Source organism: Triturus cristatus, chromosome 3_2, assembly GCF_964204655.1.
Source record: "Triturus cristatus chromosome 3_2, aTriCri1.1, whole genome shotgun sequence".
Lineage (NCBI taxonomy): Eukaryota > Metazoa > Chordata > Amphibia > Caudata > Salamandridae > Triturus > Triturus cristatus.
In genome coordinates this window covers 351163592-351189194 of record NC_140584.1, presented here as the reverse complement: position 1 = coordinate 351189194, position 25603 = coordinate 351163592, and the positions used below count along the sequence as shown (strand labels likewise).

Sequence of the window (25603 nt, the reverse complement as noted above, 5' to 3'; positions counted from 1 at the left end):
ATGCCACTCTCTACCTCTTTCGTATGTAAACAATTAACATATGTAATGGCTTTCTGTGAGGTTTCAACCGAATAAATATGATAGGGTTCTGCGAGGTACCATATCTCTTTATGATGGTGCATCGCTCCCTCCCTCCCCCTCCTCGTCTGAGGTACGATAGCTTTCTGTGAGATTACATTTCTCTCTCCGCTGTGTGACGGGGTTACATAAAGTAGGATTGCTCTCTGTGAAGACGGATCCCTCACCCTCCCTCCCTCTGAGGTACGAAAGGACTCTGCTAGGCGCCCTTGTTCCTTGTGACGTCAGAACAGGGCCGGTCCGTGGGAATGACAGGCCACCCCCTTGGTGGTTGCTTGGAAGCTGCAGGAATCCCTCCCACCCCATCACACGGTCCTGTGGTAACCCTGGGAGGAGGCTGTGCTCCGCTCAGCACTGGAAGATCGGCGGGCTGGGGGCCCCCGGTCGGCTCTAGCACTGCGCCGCCCCCAACCAACCATAGGCCACCTGGTGCCATGCATTACAGGTGAGAAGGGGGCTCTGTGTGTGTCCAAGTGCTTTATACAGCGCCTCAACGCACTTTAATACACGGTAAGCAGGGTGTACTCGCTTTTGGATGTCAGATACGCTGCACTGGGTTTTGGACGGAGAATAAACCCCACTGTGAGCGTATTAGTTCTGGAGACAGCTAGGTGGGTTATACACCGGCTGCATGACACCACCGGCTGAAATGCTCCGTCTAGGTTATGCGCTAGGCGGACTCAGCATTTCATCTTTCCGTGATGGCTACTCTTGTTTGGACTAATATCTAACGATTAAGCTGCTCTACATGAAAATGTCCGATAATTTAAAAGCACCTTATTTAAGGGCAGAGGGTACTCACTTAACCGTACGGTGGTGATAGGTGTCCTGGTGCACGCGGGCTCGGGTGCTCAAGGACTGGACGTTACGTGAATTGTCCAACCGTCGGGGTCCCACTATTGGGCTGCTGTTTTTCCAGACAGGGTGGTTCGACGCCCAGTAAACACGGCTTCTACGCGCATGCATCTCGTCTGTTATTTCTAAACTCAAACTAACAAGTTTAAGAAACGTTTAACACAGAAACCCTGCAGCACGCATATCCCGTTACCCGCTCACTGGGCCTTTGTCTATGTTGAGCTCAGTCTGAATGTACATCTCTCACACAGCACGCGTTATTCTTTCTGATAACATGATTTTTTCAAACACAAGGATTTTTCGTTAGTCCATCCTGCTGTAAATAAAATATGTTTTTGAGAATAAGAAAGAGTTAAGAGAGGAAAAAATAACAAATAAAACGACCTGAAATAAAGAGCAAAATAAACAATAGAGAAATACGCACATACACACCACGTACACACACACGCAGACACACACACACACACCAACCACACAAACCCTCCGTGCATCCGCATCAACCACGCACTATACACACTACTTCACATACATAGCTACACACCGATCTTTTTGTCTTTCGTCGTGATAGTGTTGTTTTCGCCTCACTTGCCGTTACAGTTCGGGTTGGTTTGACCTGGTGTTTTTCACGTGACCCAGTGTTTTGCTGCTCTTGGTGCGTTTCTTCGAATTCTGTCCGTATTCGTATTAAAACAACAGGCCCGCTGCCACCGGGCACACTGTCGTGTTCATGTAACCCCTGGAAGCACAAAGCCCCCTTTGTCCGTCTTAAAGCTGGGTTCAAAGTGCTGCGAGCCAGGAGACGGTTTAGTGAGACTAGCATTAGCAATGTATGCGGAAGCGCCCGCAGCCATAGGGTCGGGGTTGTGAATCCGAAAAACTCTCATATAGGGTATTCGCCCTTAGATGAACTGACAGGCGGGTGCCTCGAAGGCCTACAGCACCGAGGAAGAGCAGACGCAGCACTCAACAGATGTCTGTGCTGTCCAAGGCGGGAGCAGTTTGAAATCTGGCCCATCCTTTCATCATTCCGTGTGACCTATGAATGGAAATTTCAAAACCCGTGCCCTGAGCTCCTCTACTCACAGTCCCAGTGTTTTCATGTCTGTTAAAGGACCCCCCCCCTTTAATTTCCAGTTGTACTCGGTACCCTATAGTGCTTCAGATCAACTTCCACCCTATGATGTGTGACCCTGGGCATATAAGAATGGCCAGCACGTATGATAATAAAACAGTGCAAAATTTACATAGCACTTACTGAGGTAGATTAAAGAGCTGTAATTAAAATGTGCTATTTTTATCCCAAACAACTATAAAACAAGCATTTGCAATGCAATAGGTCTCGCATTATTAAAGTTTGAGCTATTGGTGTTGCATTATTTAGCAATGCCAATAGCTCAAACTTTAATAATGCAAGACCTATTGCATTGCAAATGCTTGTTTCAAATGTAGGCAACTATGCATTTCAGTGCGGTAATACAGACCAGTCCTGTGATATTGGGTCGGCAAATCGCAGACAGTCTAGCCCTGGTCTGAGACACGATTGGCAACGTCAAGAGCCGCAAGGTTTCTCCGGCCTCGGTCAGCCTGGATCAGGAAAAGGCGTTCGACCGCGTTTCCCATGAGTTCATGGGCCAGACACTCAGAGCACTGGGACTGGGAGACTCCTTCTGCGACGTGGTGACCACAATGGAGATATCTCTAGCACGGCATTGGTTAAAGGCTGGAAAACCAACCCCTTCCCCGTCCAGTCAGGTGTTTGGAAGGGCTGTCCGCTCTCTCCTCTTCTGTTTATCTGTGTGATAGAGCTCCTCGTCGAACACAGAACAGGAACATCAGAGGAGTGACAGCGCCAGGAAGCAACGGAAAAGGCGAGGTGAAGTACTCCCTCTACATGGATGATGTCTCATTTTTCTGCGCGGATGGACAATCTGTGAAACAGCTGGAGAGGACTTATATCGAGTTTGGAAAGGTGTCAGGAGCGAAGATCAACAGCACCAAGTCGGAAAGCCTACACTTCGGCCACTGGACCCCCACCGAGACCCACTGCTATTCCCCGTCAAGCAGGATTTCCTGAAGATCCTTGGAGTCTGGTTCGGCAGAGAAGTCCTGCAGAGAAGACATGGGAAGACAGACTGGAAAATATGAATCAGAAGCTGGGACTCTGGAGCCTCCTGAAGCTGACGATCGAAGGGAAGTCTTTGGTCCTGCGGAACGAGACCCTGCCAGTGCTTCAGTACGTCGCTCAAGTGTGGCCATTGTAGACCCGTACCACCAAGGCCATCATGAGAATGATCTTATACTTCATCTGGAGCTCGAAGGTGGACAGAGAGAAGAGGGAGGTGAAGTTCAAGACCAACAACAAGGAAGTCAAGGGAGTGCCGGACAACGCCACCATCGTAAGGGGAATCATTGTGTGCTACTGTGTGAGGAGCACCCTGTGGACAGAAGATGAGCCATGCCGGCTTTCTGATGGCACGCTTCTTCCTGTTGCCAACTTGGCGGCGCCTCAGATGGGCAGAGTGGGTGAGCACCATCCCCTACAACTGGGACACCCCATGGTTCTACAAGGAAGTGGAGAAGTACATCAGGGAATTCAGACTGGAGGCTGCCGCGCCAGCCACGTGGACTCGGAAGATCGTCCAATGCCAGATACGTGCAAGGAACGCCAGCGAGCCGATTGGCGGCCTCTCCTCTGCCACAGCGGACCATGTGTGGGAGAACATCGCCTCCAAGCGCCTGACCGACCAGCACAAAGACATCGCCTGGATTGGCATCCAAAGAGGACTGCCAGTGAGAGCCTTCATGCACGCTAGAGGACTCAACCGACACAAGTCCTGCCCGAGAGGGCGCACCTCAGACGAGACGACCTACCATCTTTTCTGTGAGTGTGTGTATGCACCGGACCAGCTGAAAGGCCCTAGACACAGAGCTTGGGGCCAGGATACCTACGTCATGCATCACCACAAACCCAGTGATGTGTGGTCTTTTCCCAGGGACACATGAACTAGGGAACCTCCAGGACTGCTGGAGGCTTCTGTGCTGCTTTAAAGATGTTCTTTTGTTTTCCAGAAACTGCCTGGTAATAGGGAAGGAGACATCGACCCTGGTATGCCGAAAGATGATCAATAGCGTCCTGCGTGACTAAGCTGCACTGCATGGATCAGATGAAGACAGCAACAACAAAACCTGAGGACCCAAAAGGGTCCCCTTGTACCCTTACACTGGTGGGGCCCTGGAAGGCTCATGCAACAAAGAAGATGACGACGACACCTGAGGACTCAAAGGGGTCCCCCTGCCCGGGCAGAAGGGCCACGAACTTGTTTTGTCCTTTTTTTCTCTTAAATCCACAAACTAGATGGCGACAGAGGTGAGGGCGGATGAAGACAGGGGGAGTAAATGTAGTTATTTACGGTATGTATTAGACTAACCTGACCTTTTCCCTTCACAGGGAAAAGGTCAATGAGATAGCTTGTGCACTTGTTGTCAAGTTTGTTACCAACGAATTACAAATAATAGGGTGTTGTGGAAGGTGACGATTGATGTATCTGAACAAGGAACGACGCCCTGACAAGAAAACATAAACAAAAAATACGAGTACCATGCTGAAATGCGTTAGTCTAACGCCTGATGCGTTGGTACTTGGTAGGACAGGGACTACCCCTTCCCTACTTCTATTGATTGAGGAACCAAACTGTACAAAATTGGAACATTCCACACCCCAACCCAAAACGCACAACTTCTGGTTGCCCACTTAACATACAACTTTAAGAAAGCAATACAAAAAATATTCAAAAAATGTAAGTGACTGTAACATTTGGGGTCGTTTGTAACTTGCGCAAAATCGACAACTAATTTAACGCAAAAACTCTATATTCTGTTTTTCTGGTTCAAAACCGATATTTTGATAAGAGTTACAGGAAACGAATTATTTGCTGGGTGATATCGACAGTGAAATGATTCGAGCATTTCTGGGTCCTCAAAACTACAGTCATTCGAATTTGGGACAGGTGGCTATTATAATTTATTTATAAACAAACAAAAACTATCAAATATTTTTTTCGAGGAAGACAACAAGAAGCAGAGCACTAGCTCAATTTTTTGTTCAACACGTTTGAATTCTTTGGGCGGGCAGGCGCGCGAGAGTAGTGCACTCTCGATGACACGTTGAAACTTTTTTTGTTATTATTTTTCCACTCCATATTTGGGAGTTACACATCCTCGATTCTTCCCTTCCCTCAGCCCAGGCGGGATCCAATTGAACCTCAGCAACTGTATTGTATACACCCTTTAGGGCATGCAGAGCGAGACAGACGGTTCTTATAATGAGGATAGACGAGGCGGCCATCACAGAAAATAAGATCTCTTTGTTGAATTCGAGGCTGATGCAACAAGTACAATTAGTCTTCTTCAAATCAAGACAAAAACCCTTCATACGTTTGTGGGTAAATTGAAAAGACGAAATGTGTTTGCGACGTCTGAATTTAAAAAATATTTATATATAAATAATAGTGATTACCTAGTAAATATATAATGTCACCTTATTATTTGCTTTGGGTTAAAGTAAAAAATATTCATATTCATACAACCAAAAATGCTGAGAATGGGTCCCGGAAATCTATTCCACGACTTCAATCACAAAACGACTGCTTCATGCGGAGAGCTGCAGTGAGTTAGCGATTTCCATCGTTGTCCTTTTTGGATTTCCATGACACCCATTGTGTAGCGAGCACAAGCATCCTGTTTTCTTCCTCACCTTCGCTCAGCAACAGGCGGGCTTGCTGTGGTGCCGCGCTGCCATTGGGCACCTTCCTCAGTACGTCTCCCACTTATTGGGGGAGAGTGAGTGGCTCCAGCAACTATTGGCCTGGGCGGGAAAGGGGTGTGCACAGCTCCTAGTGGGCTGTACTGGCTATTTTGTGTTTAGTGGCGCAGCGTTGGCGAAGTGAATTTGTTGTTGTCGAGCGGAGGACTCGAACGGACGTGGTGTGAGAGACAGAGAACCGGGAACGGAGATAAGAGGCGTAGAGCTGGGTGTGGCGCAGCTGGTTCACGTCAAACGCCTTTTGTGTCGGGGTGGTACCCCCTGCAGGCACTTCGTGCGGCGGGAGCCGGTGAGTGGGGGGCGTACGGCTTCGATGAAGTCGCGCAGCCGCCATCTTGTGTGTTTTGTCTATTTCCCTTTGTTTGACCCAGCTGTGCGCCCGTCTGTATTCTTTTTAAAACTTATTTTATTAGACTTTCCTTTATGATTTTTGTTTCCTGCACGTAGGCCCAGTTGAGAGGACGTAGAGCAACGCTGGTTAATTTTAAGGAAAATGTTAATACTTGTTTGTAAGCTAGCCACCCTTATTAATCCTGTTCAAAGTAGGGTAAAAAACAGAAAATGTACAGATGCTATCTTGTTTGATCGATTAACACATACTTTTTTATGGCTAACTGCGCACTACTTTGGGTTATTATTGTTGAGACCTGCGGTAAAAATACACCAGTTCTGTGTTTTTGTTTGGATGGGTTCTCTGCATATAGAGGTCTATAGTCAAATTGCTTCTGCTCAAAGTTTATACAGCCCCCATGTCCAAGGCTTGACTAGCCATCGACTTGTGTGCGTCTTTGTGCCCCGGGTGACCTGGACACTAGAGCCATGAGTTGTAAATGATAGACTCTGCTGTTGCCAGGTCAAAGGCTCGTTTCCATCTAGGACGTAGTACTGTGGCAAATAATAATAAAAAGCAGCAACCTCTGTGGTGAGGAAATTCTGGAAATCGGAAAACTAGCCCAAACTTGGCGAACAAACCGAAAATAACGTGTATTGTTGGCGATCCCTCCCCCCCCCCCCCCATACTAGGATATTTGTGAATCAGTCCAGGGTCTCTAAAATAAAAGCTCTTTGTTCGGAAATGAAAATGTGTCGAACAAGCAAGTACAAAGATGTATTTTGTTTTTTGTTTTTAGTGAGTTTTTAGATTCGTGCATATGCATCTTCAAAACAGTCTCGGTTATAGTAACATATTGACAGGTTAATATGTTGAAACGTGCCAGTTGAGTTTAAAACTCGAGAGAAAGCCAAATTAGAGGGATGCCAAAGTAAAAAAAAACATAACTAGTGAAAAGGATGTGCAACGGTTTAGTGACAATGCTTCAATATTGGGGCTACAAAACGGATAAGAAAAGCTCGTTTCTTGGTTGGCTCCATTGTGTCTTTGCCTTGTGATGCTGTCGTTTCCTGTTTCTAATTGTGTTCTTTTTGTTTCAGTCGACTACTCGTCCAGATCTGGCCCGCTGTGCTGCGAAGGCTCAGATGTGTGTGGCCTCGGCCCCCAGAACCTGCATACCCCGCCAGCTCATGCAAGCTTCGACCCGCGAAGAACCGAAGGAACCAGGAGAGACGCGCTCTGTATTCCGGAATCACACGACCCGCAGGACCCGGACCCAAGGCTTGAATCGACCAGCTGAAAGGTATCTTGCGTTATGAGTCCGCTGTTTTTATTTAATATACTAGGGTCCGGCTCTACTCCGGCTACGTTTGCTGATTTGGGACGCCCTGACTCTAAGCCGTTTCACCCAAAGTTGGAGCACCTCACACTTTAATCGGGCATCAGTCACTGCCTTGTAACGACATAACATGTTTCCAGTCTAGTACGATTTTGAAGGTCCCGCCCAGTGCTTAATTTGTGCCGGTGTTTAGCATCGGCACCTTTTTCTAAGGGCCGGGTTTACACTCTAATTTAGTCCACATGGAATATGACTAATAATTGGCTGCGGGCTGTTTAGTGTAGGTAACACCGTCCCAGTCTCCCCCCCCCCCCCCCCCCCAATCCCCGTGGAGAGGTGATAGGGCACATAAATGCTTGAGCGTAAAAGATTTCAAACTGAATGCAGCAGCTCGTCTGCCTACATAGGAACCACACACATCATATTAACGCCAGAAACGGAATCTTCGCCAACACCTCACACCCCACTTTCATTTTTCAGTCTTTCATTGGTAACGTGCTAGCGTAGTGCACTACCAATAAAAGATTGCAAACTATATTAGCTAGCGTAGTGCACTACCAATAAAAGATTGCAAACTATATTAGTCGCCTGGCCCCGTCCCTCCTTGGCGAATCATCAAGTTTTAGTGCGAAATCGGACCAATGAGTACTGTTTTCACCCTCGGCCTGTTAACATACTGCGCAGCTGCCGAGTTAATTAATCATTATGCGACGACAGAAGCAATCATCGTGTCTAACAGCAGGCCCCCTCCCTCGCAGATGAATTAAAACTAAAGTCTATCCTGCAGAGCCGGTAAGTAATTCCTATCACCAGCGTTATATTTGTCTACAATTTCAGCTTTTGAATGTGATTATGCTAAATAGTTTTATAGTGTGGGGTCCGTGGCTGCAGCTTTTCCTGTACTGCTGCTGGCTTTTAATTTGTTTGGAAGAACTGCAGCAGTGGGCCCCACACGCTAAAACTTTATTTTGCATAATAAGCAATTTGAATGCTTAGTAGACAGATATAACATTGAACACTAGTACACAGCTGATGGCAGAAAAACAAGACTATCTGAACGTGCCACTCGACGCAAAATTGCTTCGGGTGGCACATTCAGGTAATCTTGTTTTTCTGTAATCCGCCTTATGCCAGTGTTATATTTGTCTACAAAGCATTCATGTGGCTGATTATGCTAAATAACATTTTATAGTGTGTGGGGCTCACGGCTGCAGCTCTTCTCCACTGCTGTTGGCTTAACTTTTGCAGCGAAATAAATAATTTTTAAAGTTAAAAGACGGCAACCGTGGCGGAAGAACTGCAGATGTGAGCCCCACACACTATAAAACGTTATTTAGCATACTAACAATTGGGCGGAAGTCAGATTCCAATTGTTCCTCCTATGTGAACAGCTTAAATGTCGGAGTTAAAACCAGAAGTTGCCCCATTGGTGTCTTATTTGTAAAAAAATAAATAAAAGCGACAAAGATAACCAGGCATGTGCTTAAGTGTTGCCATATTGTACTCTATGCTCTTCCCTACATACCTCTGTGTGTTATTGCTCGGTAATCTTCATTACTCTGAGTCCAGGTCTTCCTGTTCCCTCTCCAGGCCCGTCCCACCCTCCCTGGTTTTGTTTATGGTGAGTGTTTTCTTGGCTGTGGAGCAGGTGAACTGCTCATTTGTAAGGCCTGGGAGACTGACTTGGTGTTTATGCTCGATTTTTCTGGGCGCCCTGGTGGGTTAGTTATCTGGCTTACGGTGTCCACCCGTTTGGTGCACAATTACCGTGGAGTACGTTTGAAGGCATTAATATTTCACGGCACCGGGGGCAGATTTACAAGCCCCTTGAGAACTTTACGCAGCCATTGCGTCACTTCTGTGATGCGGCACCGTAAAGAATGCTCCACGTTGCAACATATTTACGTGACGCATCTTGGGAGATGTCGCGTTGTAAAGCCCTGTGCTACATTATACCTGCGTCCGGTATAATGTATGCAGGGTGGACGTTCCGACGAGAGAGAACCTTGTATAAGTGATAGTGAAATCTATAAGATTTCACGGAGTCACTTATACGACGCCACTGCGTCACAACCATATGCCTGCTTGAAGCAGGCATAAGGATTGACGCAGCATGATAGGAATAGGCCTTCCTGGTCAGTGCTGGAGTTGCGTCGTGCCTGCAACACAACTCCAGCAATGTGCTGCCTTTACCCCGAAAGATGCGTGACACGCTACGGTACGCTGCATTGTAAATGTGATGCAAGGGTTTATTTTTATTTTTTGCGTGACGCAAATTAACTGATGCATCTCTGCTAATATACAGAGATGAGCCGGTTTTTAGGTCTCGGCTAGTGAAGGCTGCGCTTGCGCAGTCTCGCTCGCGAGATTTAATGACTTTGAGATATGGGGCTTGAACCCGCCCCTCTTCTCCATTGGCTGGCCTCTTCTCCAATGGCTGACCAGCATTTAAGAAGCCCTGTCTTTTTCGGATTCGGGGGCGTGTTTCTTTCTCTCCTCTGGAATGTAAACATTCCAGCCAATGGCAAGAGGAGAGAAAGAAAAACACGCCCCCAAATCCGAAAACGCCGCTGTGTTCCTCAGAGGCATTTCTGCTTGACCTCGGAGAAAGGCGGTGGTGTTAAGGGCGGCAGCACGTAAGACTTGTTTTCCATTCTCGATGTACGCTCAAGTTCGTAGTCCTCCTGCCTAAATCTCCACTATACACCGATTTCTGGGCTTGGTTCATAGCCTGACAGCAGAACACGTGAATCCTTCAATCTATCATATTCCTTTAGGTTACCCTACATGTGGTCCTTATTACAGTGATCCGGTAATTGATGTGAAAGTTATTGCACCCGATAACATCCGAGTCGGAATTTATTGGTAGTGATATCACTGAATTTCTTGCTCTGCGATAATAGAACGTGGAGTTTGATGCATACTGTTGTACCAAATAAATATGCTCCAGTAAATACTTCGAATTTGTCTCCGCTAAATATCGGTTACAATTGCGCTATTTGCATAACAGCAGTGACCACACGTAGTAATTCGCCGGGCCGCTGTAAGGAGGGCCATGGAAACCGTCAAGGGCGGCGGTGCGCCCCTCCCCCCTGCTTTGGTAACTGCTCTTAAGATGGCGCTGCTGTTTTGGAATGTTTCTCCTTCAGCTCGGGGCTGCTCGGCAACAACTGCCTCCTCAATGCTAGGACAGGACTTCCCTTTAGATGTTCAAGTGTCCAGTCCTCGTGGTTGGGTAAATGGAACATTAAATACTGATGTTCAGTGGCCACCATATTGTAATAACATGCATAGCCATGAATTGTAACTTAATTCGATAGTCTGTCGGATTCAGGCCCGCATTTCTTCGATGCTTCGTTGCATACTCCGATGCCTTCAGTAAAACTACTGTAGTAAATAAATGTGGTAACCTCCAACCATTATTCAAGCTGAAGAAACTCGCAGTAAACAAGACAACCATTCCATTAGAGATGATTCAGACTGAACGTACCCTTGCGTTTTAACGTGCTTTTCTAAAACGCGTTGCATTTTAACAAAGCAGTTCACTTAGCGAGGTGTTCAACAGACTGACATGCACGTCTTTAACTATATAAACACTGATTCAACCCGGGTCTAATGCTATATTAACAAAAAGAGGAAGAGAGTATACTGGAACAATCCGATATCTCTGATTAATAGAGAACCCTTCTAGGAACAGAACCCATCAATCACAGAGGAATGGTATGTTTGTCATCATTTGGGTCTGTATACCTCGATACAACGTACCAAGTCCTGATGGAACGACCCGGTAACGTGTAAAGAGGGATGGCATACAAGGGTTGCTGTCAGATCTCCAGTAGTGACAGAAATATGATGAGTCCTCAATTTTGTGAATGTGGTTCTAAAAGTGCAGCACTAAATCATAAAGGTGATAATAAAAGTGGCTAGTAGAACTCAAATGTGCTTTAATTGGTAGAGTGCGACTGCCACTGTTAAAAGGCAATATGGCAATTCAGCATAAATAGATTTGTCATTATGCTCGATATCCATAGTAATCGGTCGACATGTTTCTGCCCATAAAGATCTAAACAGTATCAGGGGCATTCATCAGGACCTCAAAAATGCTGCTACTATGTGAGAAAAAGTGAATTAACTAAAAATGAAAAAATTCACAGACAGTCCTACCGCACCGGTCAACTCTATGTAGTATTCGAAACCGGATACCTAGGAAAACAAAGAGATGGATAAGAAATACATTCATCCTACATTATGTAATAATAGCAAAAGAACAGTCTTATTTCCTGACTTCAAAAGAAGCAACATGACTAGTGCTTCACAGCATCTTATAGTGTATAAAATTGCACTTACCCAAATATTTTGGGTGAAACCCTCACCTCAACCTGGTCTGTGCTCAGGGAAAGGGGCCCCGCTCTAATAAAAAAGGAAGACAAAATACAAAGTTGCAGGTTTGCATACCTACGTACTGTCTCCTCAAAAGTGGCTTTAAAATAAAATAGGTAACGTCTTAATACAAACAAACAGTGGAGGATGGCATCCGGGTCTATGATCGACAAAGAAATAGCTTAGTCTGAGACCTATATAACAGGTCAGAGGAGTGCAAAGTATGAAGCGATTCTGCAACTAGACACCCTCTTGTTAGAGAGTCGATCATGAAAAGCACCCAAATTGGAGGAAACCCTGTGTACCTGTCTAGAGTGAATGTTCACTCGACTCGAGGATTTATCAGGAGCTAAAAATAGTGAGGACTCCTTCGATCAAATTATTGCTCTATTGGTAATGTTGGAGCCTCAGTGTACGGACAAGAAAACAGCGCCGCACTTACCTATCCGTCGGTACCCCGAGGCGGTCTTTGAGTCAAGACCGGAGGTACCGACCGGAGAGGTTCGGCATGTTTTATACTGATAGAGCCAAATCGTATGCAGCTGCGTCTACGCTCGGTGGTGGCCAAACGTGTGCCTGTCGGGTTGTCACGCGCAAGAAGGACCCACAGTAAGGAAACGCCCTCTAGCCGACTGCGCTTGAGTGAAAGAAACGCTGAGATATTAGAACCTCCGTCTTTAACTATAGCCAGAAGAAATGTCAATCTGTAGCATATTTATTCAATGAATGGCTATAGTGTAACCATGCAAACTGAAGTTTATAAGTGTGTTGAATGGCTTTTGAGTTGGGCTTGTATTTGCCAAGATTTGTTAATTGTCTATTAGACAGTTTATTATTCAAAATCAAATCGAGCTTTATTCGGTTGTTGAACATCTATAAAAGCACAGTATAATAAAAATAAGCAGCCGGGTAAAATTTTGCTCAATAAACCGAACCTCCAATAGGGAAGTAGTCTAAACTCCAATTTTGCAAGCTACGACAATAGGAGGATAGTATACTTTTAAAAACAAGAAATATCAAAGGTCTATTACAGGGGCAGCAGATTCTAAAACCTCAACAGTCGAAAGGCCATCGTTCATCTTGGAAAAAATGGATCCCATTCTTACTCCAAGTTCTGCCTATGCTTGACAACCAATTTCAAGAAAGTTGCTATCGATTTAGCATACGTTTCAGTATCTAAACGCAGAAGGGCGAGAAATGCTGGGCGACACCTACGTAGACCCATAACTTTCAAGATTGGAACGAGCCACTGTTTCCTCATATCTTGGTAAAATTTGCAAAATAGTTATGTGGATCGTTGATTGGGGGAACTGTCGTCACAAGGACAAGGCTGAGGACATTTTTCCCAGGTATTCATCTTGGGGAACGTAACCAAGTGGTGGAAAATATTTAATCTAAGCCTAGTTAACACACAACTTTCATAGCCCGAGAAATTAAAAGTTAAATAGGGCTGAACCATCATCGATGTTTGAATTTGTAGGGAGTGTTGAACAATGGGTTTAGAGACCTCGCTGGATAGTCGAAGAGATTGTAAGTGAGCCAGGCATGCCTTTTTAAAGCGCTTCCTCTGTATTATTGCAATTGAAGGAGGGGAGGAGAAGTATTGTGACATGCCGAGGTCACTAAAGAACTTACTTGCATACGCTATCCAGCTGATCTTTCGGGCTTTATCAAGAGATATACAATCCTTGATGAATTCCGGGCAGTGTTTCATTGGTTGGCCATATGCGATGCCACAAAAGAAGTGGTTGAATCTTTATCAGATCTGTTATGTAAGTCAAAACCGTTTCCAAGTGGCATGCATAGGTCGAGGTCCCCTGCGGGACTGTAAGGAGGAATCTTAAACTATTCTCCACCCTTTGTAGTTGCTCAACCTTGGAAAAACCCCATACCCCGGCCCAGTATATTGCACTAGTGACGCATTTTGCTCTATAAATCTCAAGGAGTTCAGCGGTGGGACGTCTACCTAACTTGGTTGCGAAATTGACCACAGCAGCTGTTGTCCTTTTAAAAGTAAGTTGCCTAGATTCTATAGCGGGCTTCCAGGAGGATTTGTGGTCAAAAACTACGCCCAAGTAGGGATAGGTGGATGTGCACTCTAATTTCTGAGTTTCAATGAACATGGGTTTCATATTCTTCGCCCTTAACCCTGCAGACATGACAAACGTCTTTTTGATGTTTATCTTTAAGCCAAGGTTGGCCATGAAAGTATATCTTGCAAGGGCACGCTGCAACTCCATAGGGGTACGAGCTAGGATTACAGCGTCGTCCGCATAGAGTAGAATCGGTATTGGGCGCTTATTTATGGTAGGGAGGTCCTGGGACCCTGACACCATGGCTTTTTCCAGGCCATTGGTATACATATTGAATAAAAAAGGTGCCAGGACACAACCCTGCCTTATCCCTCGTTCCACTCTAAAAGACTTTGTTAGCTCGCCCCCCCACACCAAATCTAATTCTAGCTGTGGCGTCTGAGTATAATTCACGCAAGAATAGTAGGAGGGAGGTATCGATACCCATATCTATTAGTATATCCCACAGCTTAGTATGATTTGACGCAGTCAAATGCCGCTGAAAGGTCAATGTATGCCATATAAAGTGCCCCCCCCCCTTTGCATATATACCAATAAATAGCGATAAATTGAGGGCTTGTTCTATAGTGCCCAGACCCTCGCGAAAGCCGGCCTGTAGGTCAGATACAACTTTATTGTCTGAAGCCCACTGCCGAAGTCGATCTAAGATGACACGGCCGGCCACTTTCCCCAGCAAATCTAGCAAGATGGTGACTTGCGATCCCCTTTTTAGGTCTCGCCTGAGCCAGCGCTTTAGCGCTGCTCTCGCGAGAGCTTTTGTAAAAAGGGGGTTTGGAAGTGCAAACCAGTGCTTTCAGGCCGCCAACTACAGTACATGTGCGCCGGGCGCGCGCACCAGTTGGCAGCCTGCTGATCACTTTCCCGTCGCTTTGATGTTCTCGGTGAGCCGCGCGGCCACTGAGAACATCCAAGCAGCCGCAAAAGTGCACACCATTTGCCTCCCCTCCTGCCATGTTTATTTTGAACTGCCTCACACCTTGTTTAAGTTAGGGGGACAGTAGTTGGTACCTTTTAAATGGGATCTTATTCTGAGGTATGCACAACTGGTTAATGTATCATACCTGCTTTTTATTCATGTCACCTGTTTTTACCCCTGGTTTGTTAACACGGTCCCGTCGCATTTCCCTTAATGTGAGTAACTGCATCTCTGACGGATATGGTTACTCGCATCAGAAGACCGGGTCTCAGGAGCGCTGTGTCCATTGCAACGAGAGCTCTTTCATAAACCGCATTTAAGTGGCTGTTGGCTGGCGTGTACCCCGATGCCGTGCACACCCCAGGCTTGGAGCCCCCTCCCCGTGTAATGGATATAGGGATGGCATCCGAGGATTTCGTGCGCCCTAGAACTCCCTGGGTATCCGAGTTTTAAACCGCTGGGACAGCTGACCCCTGCTTCAGTGGCCATCTTTTATGGAAACCGACTTTAAACCCCCCCCCCCCCCAGTCATAAAGTGCACGTGTGTTTCACCACCACATACTACAGTCCACTAGGGTGGAGATCTGGTGAACAAAGGCAATGATAGAGCGACAGAAAGACAGAGGTGGGCAGATTGTCAGACGGTACGACACATAAACAGATGTACGCGAACGGATATGGAAACATAACTTGATTTTTTGTGTATTGCACACGCAGGTGTAGGGACCGCAGCTAAGACTGGTGCCAAGCCAGCCACAATTCAGGTTAACTTTGTTGGTCACACAGTCATGGCGTGAGTCTCTGAACCGTTAGGGCAAATGCAGGGATTTAAGTGGGATGAAAAACGGGTGTGGTCAATGTAATTAAGGGCGTGGCTTAAAACACGTGAGTTAAAAATCTGTGTTTAGCGTAGTGTGCCGCACAACTTGTATTTTGCTATTCCTGTCATTGTATCAGATATATGATACAACAAGTAACATCATACCTACAAGAAGTCAGTACTATTGGCTTTGTCAATGGTTGCTAGTTGCATAAGATAAATAAGCAGCAACTACGGCTTGTATACAATTTTGAAAAAGCTTCCACTTAAAGCCCTGGTGACACCACAACAATGTTGCTGCTCCTGAGTTTTACAAAGAGAATGGAAATCCAGAGAGAAAATGACTATTTAAAGGATTTCCCTTTCCCTACAATGCTCACCGGGCATAACGTCATGCCGTAACTAGTGAGTAGTGTGAGCATGCGCACATGGATATGCCTGTTCTCACTGCAGTCCGGAAACAAGCATTTGCAATGCAATAGATCTCGCAGTTACACGAGTTAAGGCTATTGGCATTGTAAATGACAATGCCAATAGGCATTGGTATTTGCAATGTCAATAGCTTAAACTCGCGTAAATGCGAGACCTAATGCATTGCAAATGCTATGTTTATTTAAATATGGGGACAAGAATAGATTGGGACCACGAGCCTGAAGGACCCTAGTTAGAATTGGCGACCAGAGTTCCATATTGGATTTAAAAAAGTAAATTGGAACTCCGTCGGGACCTGGGGCCTTACCAGATTTACTGGCCTTCAAAGCCAGTTCCACCTCCTGGTGTTTTATATGGATAGGCAAGGGAAAAGGAGTTGAGTTTGGGTCAGATAAAGGCAGTTGAGATGCAGATGGGAGGGAGGCTGAATATCCGCTCAAAATAGTCAACCCACACCTGTTCATCGATCGCAACATTGAGACTAGAGTTCGCCGTGATATCTGCTAGAAAGGGTGATTTTACAACCTTCCAGAAGGCAGCGCTATCCCGTATGGAACATGAAGTGTGTAATTGGGTCCAAATATCTTTTTTCAACGATTTTTTTTTTTCTTCTAGTTTTTTGTACGGGTTTGTACTTCTTCCTGAGGGCAGCAATTTCCGTAGGGATTCCGTCTTTACTATTTAGTGCTATTTTTAGATTCTGTTTCGTACAGGCGCTATCGAACCATCCCATCCATCTAGGTTTACCTATTTTTGTATGGATAAAGAGTTTTGCTAATTGATGTGTTCAGTAACAGAAAATTAGCCAAAATTTCCTTGCTAGTGGCATCTGAATCCCGGCATTTATCAAGAGCTGGTCTTAAGTTCGTAAGTAGTCTAGTAATGATGGCCTGGTGGCCCACCTTAATGAATAACCATTAAGTCTGTCTAGTGTGATATTATTTTGGGTTAATATCGTCGTGATTTTACGACTCTCTCGGCCTTTGATAGGCGTTGGAGTAACACTAATTGGGTAATGGTCGCTGATGACCATGTCATGAGTTTTACAGTTTAATACATCCTTCCCTGCTGTTACTGAAAAAAAAATGAAATCAATAGCATTTGTCTTCCCTCTACCATTAAAGGTAGGTTTGACCGGGATGGGAGGGTTCGCCAGGTCGTTAACAAGGGCAAGATCTAGGCCACATAGTTTCGCTCAAACAGTCCCCGAATGGGGAAAACGGGTTATTGGATCACCGTTTTCATCCACGATGCCGCAGGCTATATTAGTACTATGATTAGAGGGTCTGATTAAAATCACCCCCCCCAAATTATGGTCAAATCCTTCCAAACCTTGACTATTAGTTCTTCAAGGGAGGAGTTTATTAATTTTATAGTTTTTATAAAGTCATCCATAGGAAGGTTATTATAAAAATTAACAAGTACAATGGCATTAGTCTTACTCTGATGTAAGATAAGGATTTGAAAATTAACATCCAGCCTTATGGGAACTATGCTAATGAATTGGAGGATATTTGATACAAAAATGGTTAGTCCGCCCTTGGCTCTGCCAGAAGAGGTTGATGAGGCTGGAGAAAAGAATGTTTTATGACCCTCAATGTGTAATTCTAATAGCGCCCAAGTTTCTTGTAGGCATAAAATGCCGAAGTCGTGGACGAAGTCTAACCAGGCGACGTTCACCACCATTTCGCGCAACCCTGCCACATTCCAAAATAAGATCTTCATTGATTGGTCATCCTTAATTGACACGGGGTCGATAGACGGTCCCGTGATTACCTCCTGCTGACGCACCTTCCCAATAATTTCATGGTACTCTTTGTTAATTGCGTCGTCATAAGCCGTGGCAAATTTTTTTCCTTGGAGAAGTTAGTAAGGTAGTGCTACCATTTATACAAGAGTCCCCATACTCAAGTCAATCCACCCTTTCCAAATCGGACAGTGTTTCAAAAAAATTAAAAGTTGGAATATTATATCTGATACCCCTTCTCGCTTCCAGATCCACGTATGCAGATTCCCTTCGGTTCATAGAGGATTGGCAAGGAGCGAATTGAGGATAAAAAAAAACAACTCGGGTCCTTAGTAGGGATTTTACTCTCGCCTGACATAAAGGACCAATTGCATATATGATGGACCACCCGCCTGTCCCTAAAGTTGACGACCATGCAGTCCCCTAAGAGATCCTTACTCCTGTGTCCTAACCAGTTTATCCTTCTGGCAAACAATATTTGCCTGGAGAAATCTGGCGGAAGTGGCCTGTTGGTATTAAGCCAATGCGCAACTTTATTTCTTAATTCAGGAAAGGACTCTAGTTTACCTTGGGGGTGCTCCGGGACGCCAACTAAGACTACCGTATATGCTAAAGATTGTGGAGGTAGGTCAATGTGTATATACTGCCTTTTTGATCTAGGAGGCGGGGAAGAAGCCATGGATGCGCCTAAGTTATTGTACACCCGTCCCGTGTATTCGGCATGCTCTACAGCCGTTCTTAAAGTACCCCTCCCCTAGTGATCTCACTAACTTCTTCGAGGCCCTCGGCACAGGCCTACCCATGATTTCTTTGGGCTTCACTATTTGAGGGTCTTGAGATCTAAGATTGGATAGTAGCTGGGTAGTAATAAAGGGTCGGGTTGTTGTGATATAACGGGCAATTGTTGGTCAGTGGGCTTCGTGGTCGAGCTGTTCATCAACAATTGCTCCAAGTTATCTAATTTTTCCCCAAGGCGCTTTACCCTTTCCACGAGGGGAGCCATTAGGGCTTTCATGAGGGTTTCTATTTTCTCAGAGTCCCTCATTACGCTGGGAAATAGGTGGACATAACGGAAAACTGATAGGCATTTCGTTGTTTACAACATAGGACCCAGCGTCATTAGTTGTTGTAGCCAGTATTATAGGCACGCTGTTAGGATTTTTCCCTGTCGAAGCAATATCTTTCACTGCAGGTTTCTTTTGCCTGGAACCCCCTATAGGCCCCTGAGGTTTTTTACCCTCTGGGCTGTGTATTAACTTGTTTCGTCTTATTCCTAGCCTTCTGCCCTCTTGTAGTTACTCGCGGGCCAGCATTATTTGCACAATGGGAAGTAACCGATCAAAGTTGGGCTTGATGGTGCTTCGTATATCCCACTTGTTACTACATCCTTAAGCTGGGGGTCGGAAGTAGACTTGTTAAAAAGAGAATTGGGGGTGATAGCCTAGTTAATAGGGACAGGGACCCACTGGGTACATTACTCATTTCTGAAGGGATGTCTTGAGTTGTTGGAAGGTTGTATATCCCAGGGAGGGCAACAAAAGGTGTCCTTATTGAATCTTGGGAATTGATAGTGAGCATTGATATATTAGTAGAAGGCAAAGGGGGGAGAGAACCAGCTGGAAGCGAGAGGCGTCGTTAAGTGTGCTCTATAGCATTAGCCACCACCCCTATAGTTTCTGCAGCATTCGATCTATAGCTGTCAGGGTAGGTAGTGGAGGATATGGGGGTGGCTTAGGTTTTGAAGCTGGTACTGGTGGCACAAGATTATTCTTCCCCATGATTTGCCAATATCAGTGCAGATGGAATATTATTTGATTTCCTCCCGTGGCGCACAGCTCTTCCTGCTCCGCTGATCGCTCGTTCGCTCACTCTGCTGTCGCAGTCACAAGATCTAAAAACCTGGACTGGAATTGCAATGTATTTGGTTATTATTCGAAACAGAAGCATACTAATTTCTTTTAAGTATCGAGTGGTAGCACTTGTAGATTTTGGAGAAGTGCAGTGTAAGAGGAAAACGGTGGTGAAAAAATAGCATTGTTGGTGATATTCTCCATAAGTGAATATTTTGGCAAGTTAACAAATATTCACTGTCTTTAATTAATATTCCAGAGTGTTTCATGTTTGGTAGACTACTTATGCTCTCTGTGATATTCGAGCAGTTACCAAAGTGTTGCAGTGACAGCAGGATGCATAGGTAGTTAATAATGCCCCTAAGATGACCAGAATATATCTGCTCCCCAGTTTCCTATTTTTTCATGAAGGATGAATGTGGTACTGAAGCACAAAAATATTGGTTCTATTCCTACACTTGATTTTAAGACAAAGAACTTGTTTGCAGCATACAGAGGGTGTCTTTTGACATGGACTTAGATAACATTTGATCATCAGCAATTAAGTTATGCTTGTAAAGGTATCTGCAGTGCTTGACAGAAATTGAACTCTCTAAAGGACTTTGTTTTTGCCCAAAGGGTAATTTTCTTAACATTATATAAAAGCATTTGGTGGACACACATGAGAGGAGAAAAGTCATGGAAAGAAAAATGTCATGAGCAATGCCAATAGCTCTAACCATGCCGAGACCATTGCATTGTAAATGCTTGTTGTAAATCTGCCCCGAATCTTTTGCTCTGCTTTTACCTCCATCAATCATATATAAGACCCACAGCTGGCAATGGACAATCCACTACAGTGTTACCCAATATAGTGATGGTCTGGCTTGATACGGACCCATTAAACCAAGCTAGAGAAGCGGGAGTGTAATTGATGCCATTTTAAGTAATTGTTAAAACCAAAATCTAGCTCCGTGTGATCAAATGGAGGAATTCAATAATCTAAAACGCAGTGGTGCTTGAACACCTGCAGATCACAGGACCGGCTTTATTATGAGCAAAATGGAGTGCACCCTTTTTTTGGGCCTTCAAATTTCCTGAGCGGTTCAGGTGCTGACTCCGCCTTACCTCGTGTGAAAAGTGTGTGCCATGGTGGGGGAAGTAAGAAACATTTCGGAAGTTGTTGATCATCAGTCATGCATTTATATGTATATCAGATTCGCCCGTTCCTAACAGCATCTGGGGCATTAACACGTAAACGGAAGACTGTATATTTGTGGGTGCGCTTAGTTTTCGTGTGCCATGGAATGACGCTTACGTTTTGTACAACCGACATCCCCCAAAAGAAAGGCTAGGAAACTGCTTAATAGTAGTACAGAATAAGCCTGTCCATTTTTATGTGCTGTACAATAAAACTTTTTTTTTTTTTTGCTCTGCAGGTGACATAAAAGTTGAAGATGGGTGGCGGTGAGAGGTTTTGCATTCCAGTTCCTCAGCCTAGGAATAATCGTACAAGGAACCAACCACAGCTGAACAGACAAAAAAACAAGGATCAGAACTCTCCTCATCTGAATGTGCTTCTTACAAAGAAAGACCGAGTGCCATCTGCTGTTGCATGGCAGGCCATGCAAAACGGAGGGAAGGGTGCAGCCCACTTTCATAATAATAACTGGGGTCCTTTTTACTCTAGCCCTAGTCCACTTTTCCTTGGGAAAAACAACCAGAATTATGCTGGAGCAAAGTTTAGTGAGCCGCCTGCGCCAAGCGTTCTTCCGAAACCACCAAGCCATTGGGTACCACTTTCTTTTAACCCTTCTGACAAAGAAATGTTGACCTTTCAGCTTAAAACCTTGCTTAAAGTCCAGGCATAACATAACCTTTTCCATAAAGAAATACATTTTACAGGGTTTCTGGTTTGAGGTTTTGCATGGGTCATCAGTGTAGTTCAATGTTTTACAGTGTTAACTGCATAAGAGCATTAACTCAATCGTGGGCAACGTGAAAAATGTCCACATAGCACTTTCATCATCTCGTATACTTGTGCGCTGTGCGCATTGCACTGAGATGCTCGCTTGCAGTAACAACTCCCCCCTAAACCAAATTCATGGCGAACCACAATGCTTGCACTTAACGTAGCAGTTTAAAAAAAAATATAATTAGAAGTGTTCTTCGTAATATGTTTGCTTTTAAAGGCACCTTAGGCAGACCATTTAGTACTGTCAGCTTTATTGGTTTTGTGGGTCACCGTTGCTCTGAACCTACTTAATTGTATTGGCCTTCTATTTGTTGCCGTTGTGTTGTATTAGTCAAACGAACTATACAAGCAGACATCTAGATACTCTTAAATTTGCACATCCCATATGTTTACATATTTCATTTGGGCAACCATTTGCTATTAAATATTTGTCTAATGGCAAATCTTTCAAGTTGCTTGTTTCTGTACCTGCTCCCCCGATGTGCCAATTTATACATTCTTTGCACTGCCATGGGACTGCCAAACGAGGGGCTTCTTTAGAGCTACACTGTAGTTTCCAAACTTTTGCTTGATAAGTGAAACAATCTTAAATTGATGCCCTGTAAAATAGATTTGTGTAGCTGGAGGAAGACCTCAATTACTGTGGAAAACGAGAGCCATGTAAATAAATGTAAAACTTGTAGCATATGTAAATTTATGCAGGGCTTTACCTGCAAAAAGTATTTTTAGTACAACTTCTGAATGTAGAGCTATGCTGACAACATGGCTTGATGAAATATTTTGTGTAACAAAATATAAAGCACATATGTTATGATGTTGCACTGTCCTGTACCAGTGAACATGCACGTTTGTTTTGACTTATTGTAAACCGGCTTTATAGTGAGTTCAAGGCAAAAAGATCACATTGGAACATTTTCACAACATAATGCTGCTGAAACTCCTTGTGTATGTAGGAAGATGAATCGTTTTGATGTCCAGCCATAATTGTGACCGTGAATTCTTTGTGGAACTCTAGGTTATACATTGAGGGCGCTTCATTTTCTGTACTAGCAAGTTAAAAGTTTACTGCACTGTTTTAATTTTAATGCTGTGACGCCGTTTGTAAACGGTACTATTTCAGAATCGGAAGAGCGCTATTAGTGCTGCTGTCATCAATTGTCAGGCATTGTGCTGATTTCTTTGTGTTCATTATTATATGCACATATCTACCCACTAAGTTACTTGCAGAATTGAGGTTTGTCCACCTAGCTTGTTGATGTATAGTAAGACAGTGGCGTTTATATAGCCAGCCGTGGAGCATGTCTAATGTGCCCCAGTCACTTACATTTCTTGTTGCAGCATTCCAAATCGTGGGTTTGCAAACCAATGCATGTGAAGAGTAATTTCAGCAGTAGTGTTCCGTGTGCAGTTTAGGGTCAGACTCTAGATTCAATAGGTATAGGAAACATCTTCTACATTCAGAATGTGCAGCAGCTATACTGATAAATTACCAATGTTAAACATTTGGGCACGCTTGCAAATTGTCATAGATTCAAGGGAGCCTGAATGGATGCATTATGTTAATTTTGAGTGTTTATTGTACAGATCCATTCCTGGCCCTGAGAAATTTAGAGCCTAATCTAGCAGTTTATCACTGCTGAGGTGGGAGATGTACACAAGCCAGTAGCATTCAATGTATTTCTGCTTGACTTGTGAACGCTATTTTTTATCTAGACATCTTATCCAGTGAATGAGAACTCTGCCGGTGATTCGTTGTTCAATCTAGGGCATAGGACCTAAAATGTTACACCATTCATCATAATGCCCCCACAAGTTCTCCTCCAAACTGTATTGGGGAGATATCCCAACCAAAAAGACACCGGTGGAAAAAAATAGTTTTCATTGACATTAATTGGCCGATATTATAGTTAATGACAGACTAAGTGGCCCATTAAGTAACAAAGTCACATTTGTTGTCAACTTCCCCACTGGTCATATGATGGGCCTGGGTTTGTCATGAAATAATTAATCCCTTTGTGTAGACAAACATTCTATTCTGTCTAAATCTGATATTTCTTAGCCAAACTATGTGGTATGTGAGCAGTAACAGAAAAGGGGGGGGGGGGGGGAATGAGCACCCGCAAGTGTGCTGGGTTAAAACAAAAGTTGATAGTGGCGAGTAAGTGGTCCACATTTGTCATTATCACTTGATAAATGGTTAGACCCTTTGACTGTGGGTCCAGTCTTATCTCATGAGGAGATGGCAGCAACAGTCCTGGGGTCCTTGTATGCACTCTGCAAAAGGCCTACCTGTCGCAGCTTGCAATTTTCTACTATGGTGTCTCAAGACCCCGATGAGACAGTATGATAAATGATTAAGAATAAACTAGCTGATCCTGTATCATGATACATATGCAAGTATATTGAGAAGCGCACATGGGTATCCTTGCTACTGCTTCATGGTATTATTGCAAGGGTTCTGTGCGGAAGGCATTTTTTTCCCTTAGTTTCTGCCCCCTTTACCTGACACCTGAAAGGTTTATGCTGTTGCAAGCAGCATAGTTTAATATACGTGTCAAAGCTTTCTCTTGGATTACAGGGTCTCTCAGGAGAATAGCCGTAAGGGAGGACATTTGTGTACAGCATTTTTTTTCTTTTCTTTTTCCTCTGGTGAAAGATTTGATAGGAAAAACTGCTTGGAGCGACAATATTTGGGTACAAGTTACAAAATACAATTAGGGAAGGGCAGTTATGAAGCCTAATTGGCAATTTTTACTGAAAGTTACATTTTAATTTGGAAGGTTAGTGGGGTGGATCTTCCAAAGCATGAAGTCGTTCCACCCAGTATCAGGCTACAGATTTGTGGTAATCCGGAAAGCTGTACCAAAAATCTTGAAATTGAATTAAACGAAGCAATTCCGTAGCTTGGTGTTTTAAACTTTAGTAAGTTTAAGGGTAGATTTAAAATCGAAGATACCCGTTTATAAAATAAAGTTATCAATACACGTGTTTTAGGGTGGATCTTCCAAAGCATGAAGTCATTCCACACAGTATCCGGCTACAGATTTGTGGTAATCCGGAAAGCTGTACCAAAAATCTTGAAATTGAATTAAACGAAGCAATTCCGTAGCTTGGTGTTAAACTTTAATAAGTTTAAGGGTAGATTTAAAATCGAAGATACCCGTTTATAAAATAAAGTTATCAATACACGTGTTTTAAATTGAAATACCTCGTTGTTTAAAGGTAACCAGATTAGTTAAAGTAAAAAGACAGCAGGAAATAAGCTCTTACTTAAGAGAAATCTGAAGATGCCCTGTCGTCTTCCATTTATTATCTTCTCAAGTAAGTGCAACTCAATGAAATTGGATGAGTCGCGTTTTACTTTGGCGAGATGGTTTTAACAGGAATATTAGGCGCTTAGTGCGCATTTTCTCACCGCAACTTCGTCCTTTCAATCTTTGAAACGAGTAACGTGATGGTAGAGCACTCAGTTGGACAGTTGTTTCTGATCTGTCTGACCAGTATGTTTCACTTCCTGCGAACATGATCATAAGTATGATTTTTCCAACTGTAAATTGGAATCTAAAATGTATTTCAATTTGTGAAGTATGAGTTTCAAAAGCGTCAATTGGAAACAAAATAAAATAATTATTTTCCCCGAAAAAGCCTTGGGTTTGCGTTTTTATTTGTAAAATTGTAATTGTCTTTATATGTAGCACTCACTACTTCTGACGAGATGTTGAAGCGCTTTTTTGGTGAATAGCATGCTACTCCGGAACCCAAAAGTATTAGTTGTGAAATATGAAGTTAATTTGAGCGGTGGATGTGTTAGTCTGTCATTTGGATTGAGAAGGATAGTGGAGGGATAAAGGGATGAGGTTTGCATTTATATAGCGCATGCTACCCCTGATGAGGTGTTGTAGTGCTTTTAGGCAAGTAGCATGCTACTCCAGGACCAAAAAAGGATTAGTGATGAATTAGTCTGGGGAATATAACATTATTTTGAG

At 44.1% G+C, this 25603-nt stretch overlaps 1 protein-coding gene across 2 annotated transcripts; it reads left to right on the top strand.

Moving 5' to 3' along the window:
- The first annotated feature begins 5776 nt into the window (after nt 1–5776).
- Nucleotides 5777–25261, top strand: PNRC2 (proline rich nuclear receptor coactivator 2). Of its 2 annotated transcripts, XR_014979896.1 has the most exons (3): nt 5777–6044; nt 7187–7389; nt 21082–25261. XR_014979896.1 is itself a non-coding variant. In XM_085647860.1 (2 exons), exon 2 carries the CDS (start codon nt 21100–21102, stop codon nt 21511–21513), a length of 414 nt encoding a protein of 137 aa, XP_085503986.1. In that variant the 5' UTR covers nt 7253–7389; nt 21082–21099; the 3' UTR covers nt 21514–25261. The 2 variants fall into 2 exon arrangements, 1 of the variants encoding a protein (XP_085503986.1); XM_085647860.1 differs by lacking the exon at nt 5777–6044 and having other exon boundaries at nt 7253–7389.
- Nucleotides 25262–25603: the final 342 nt, after the last annotated feature.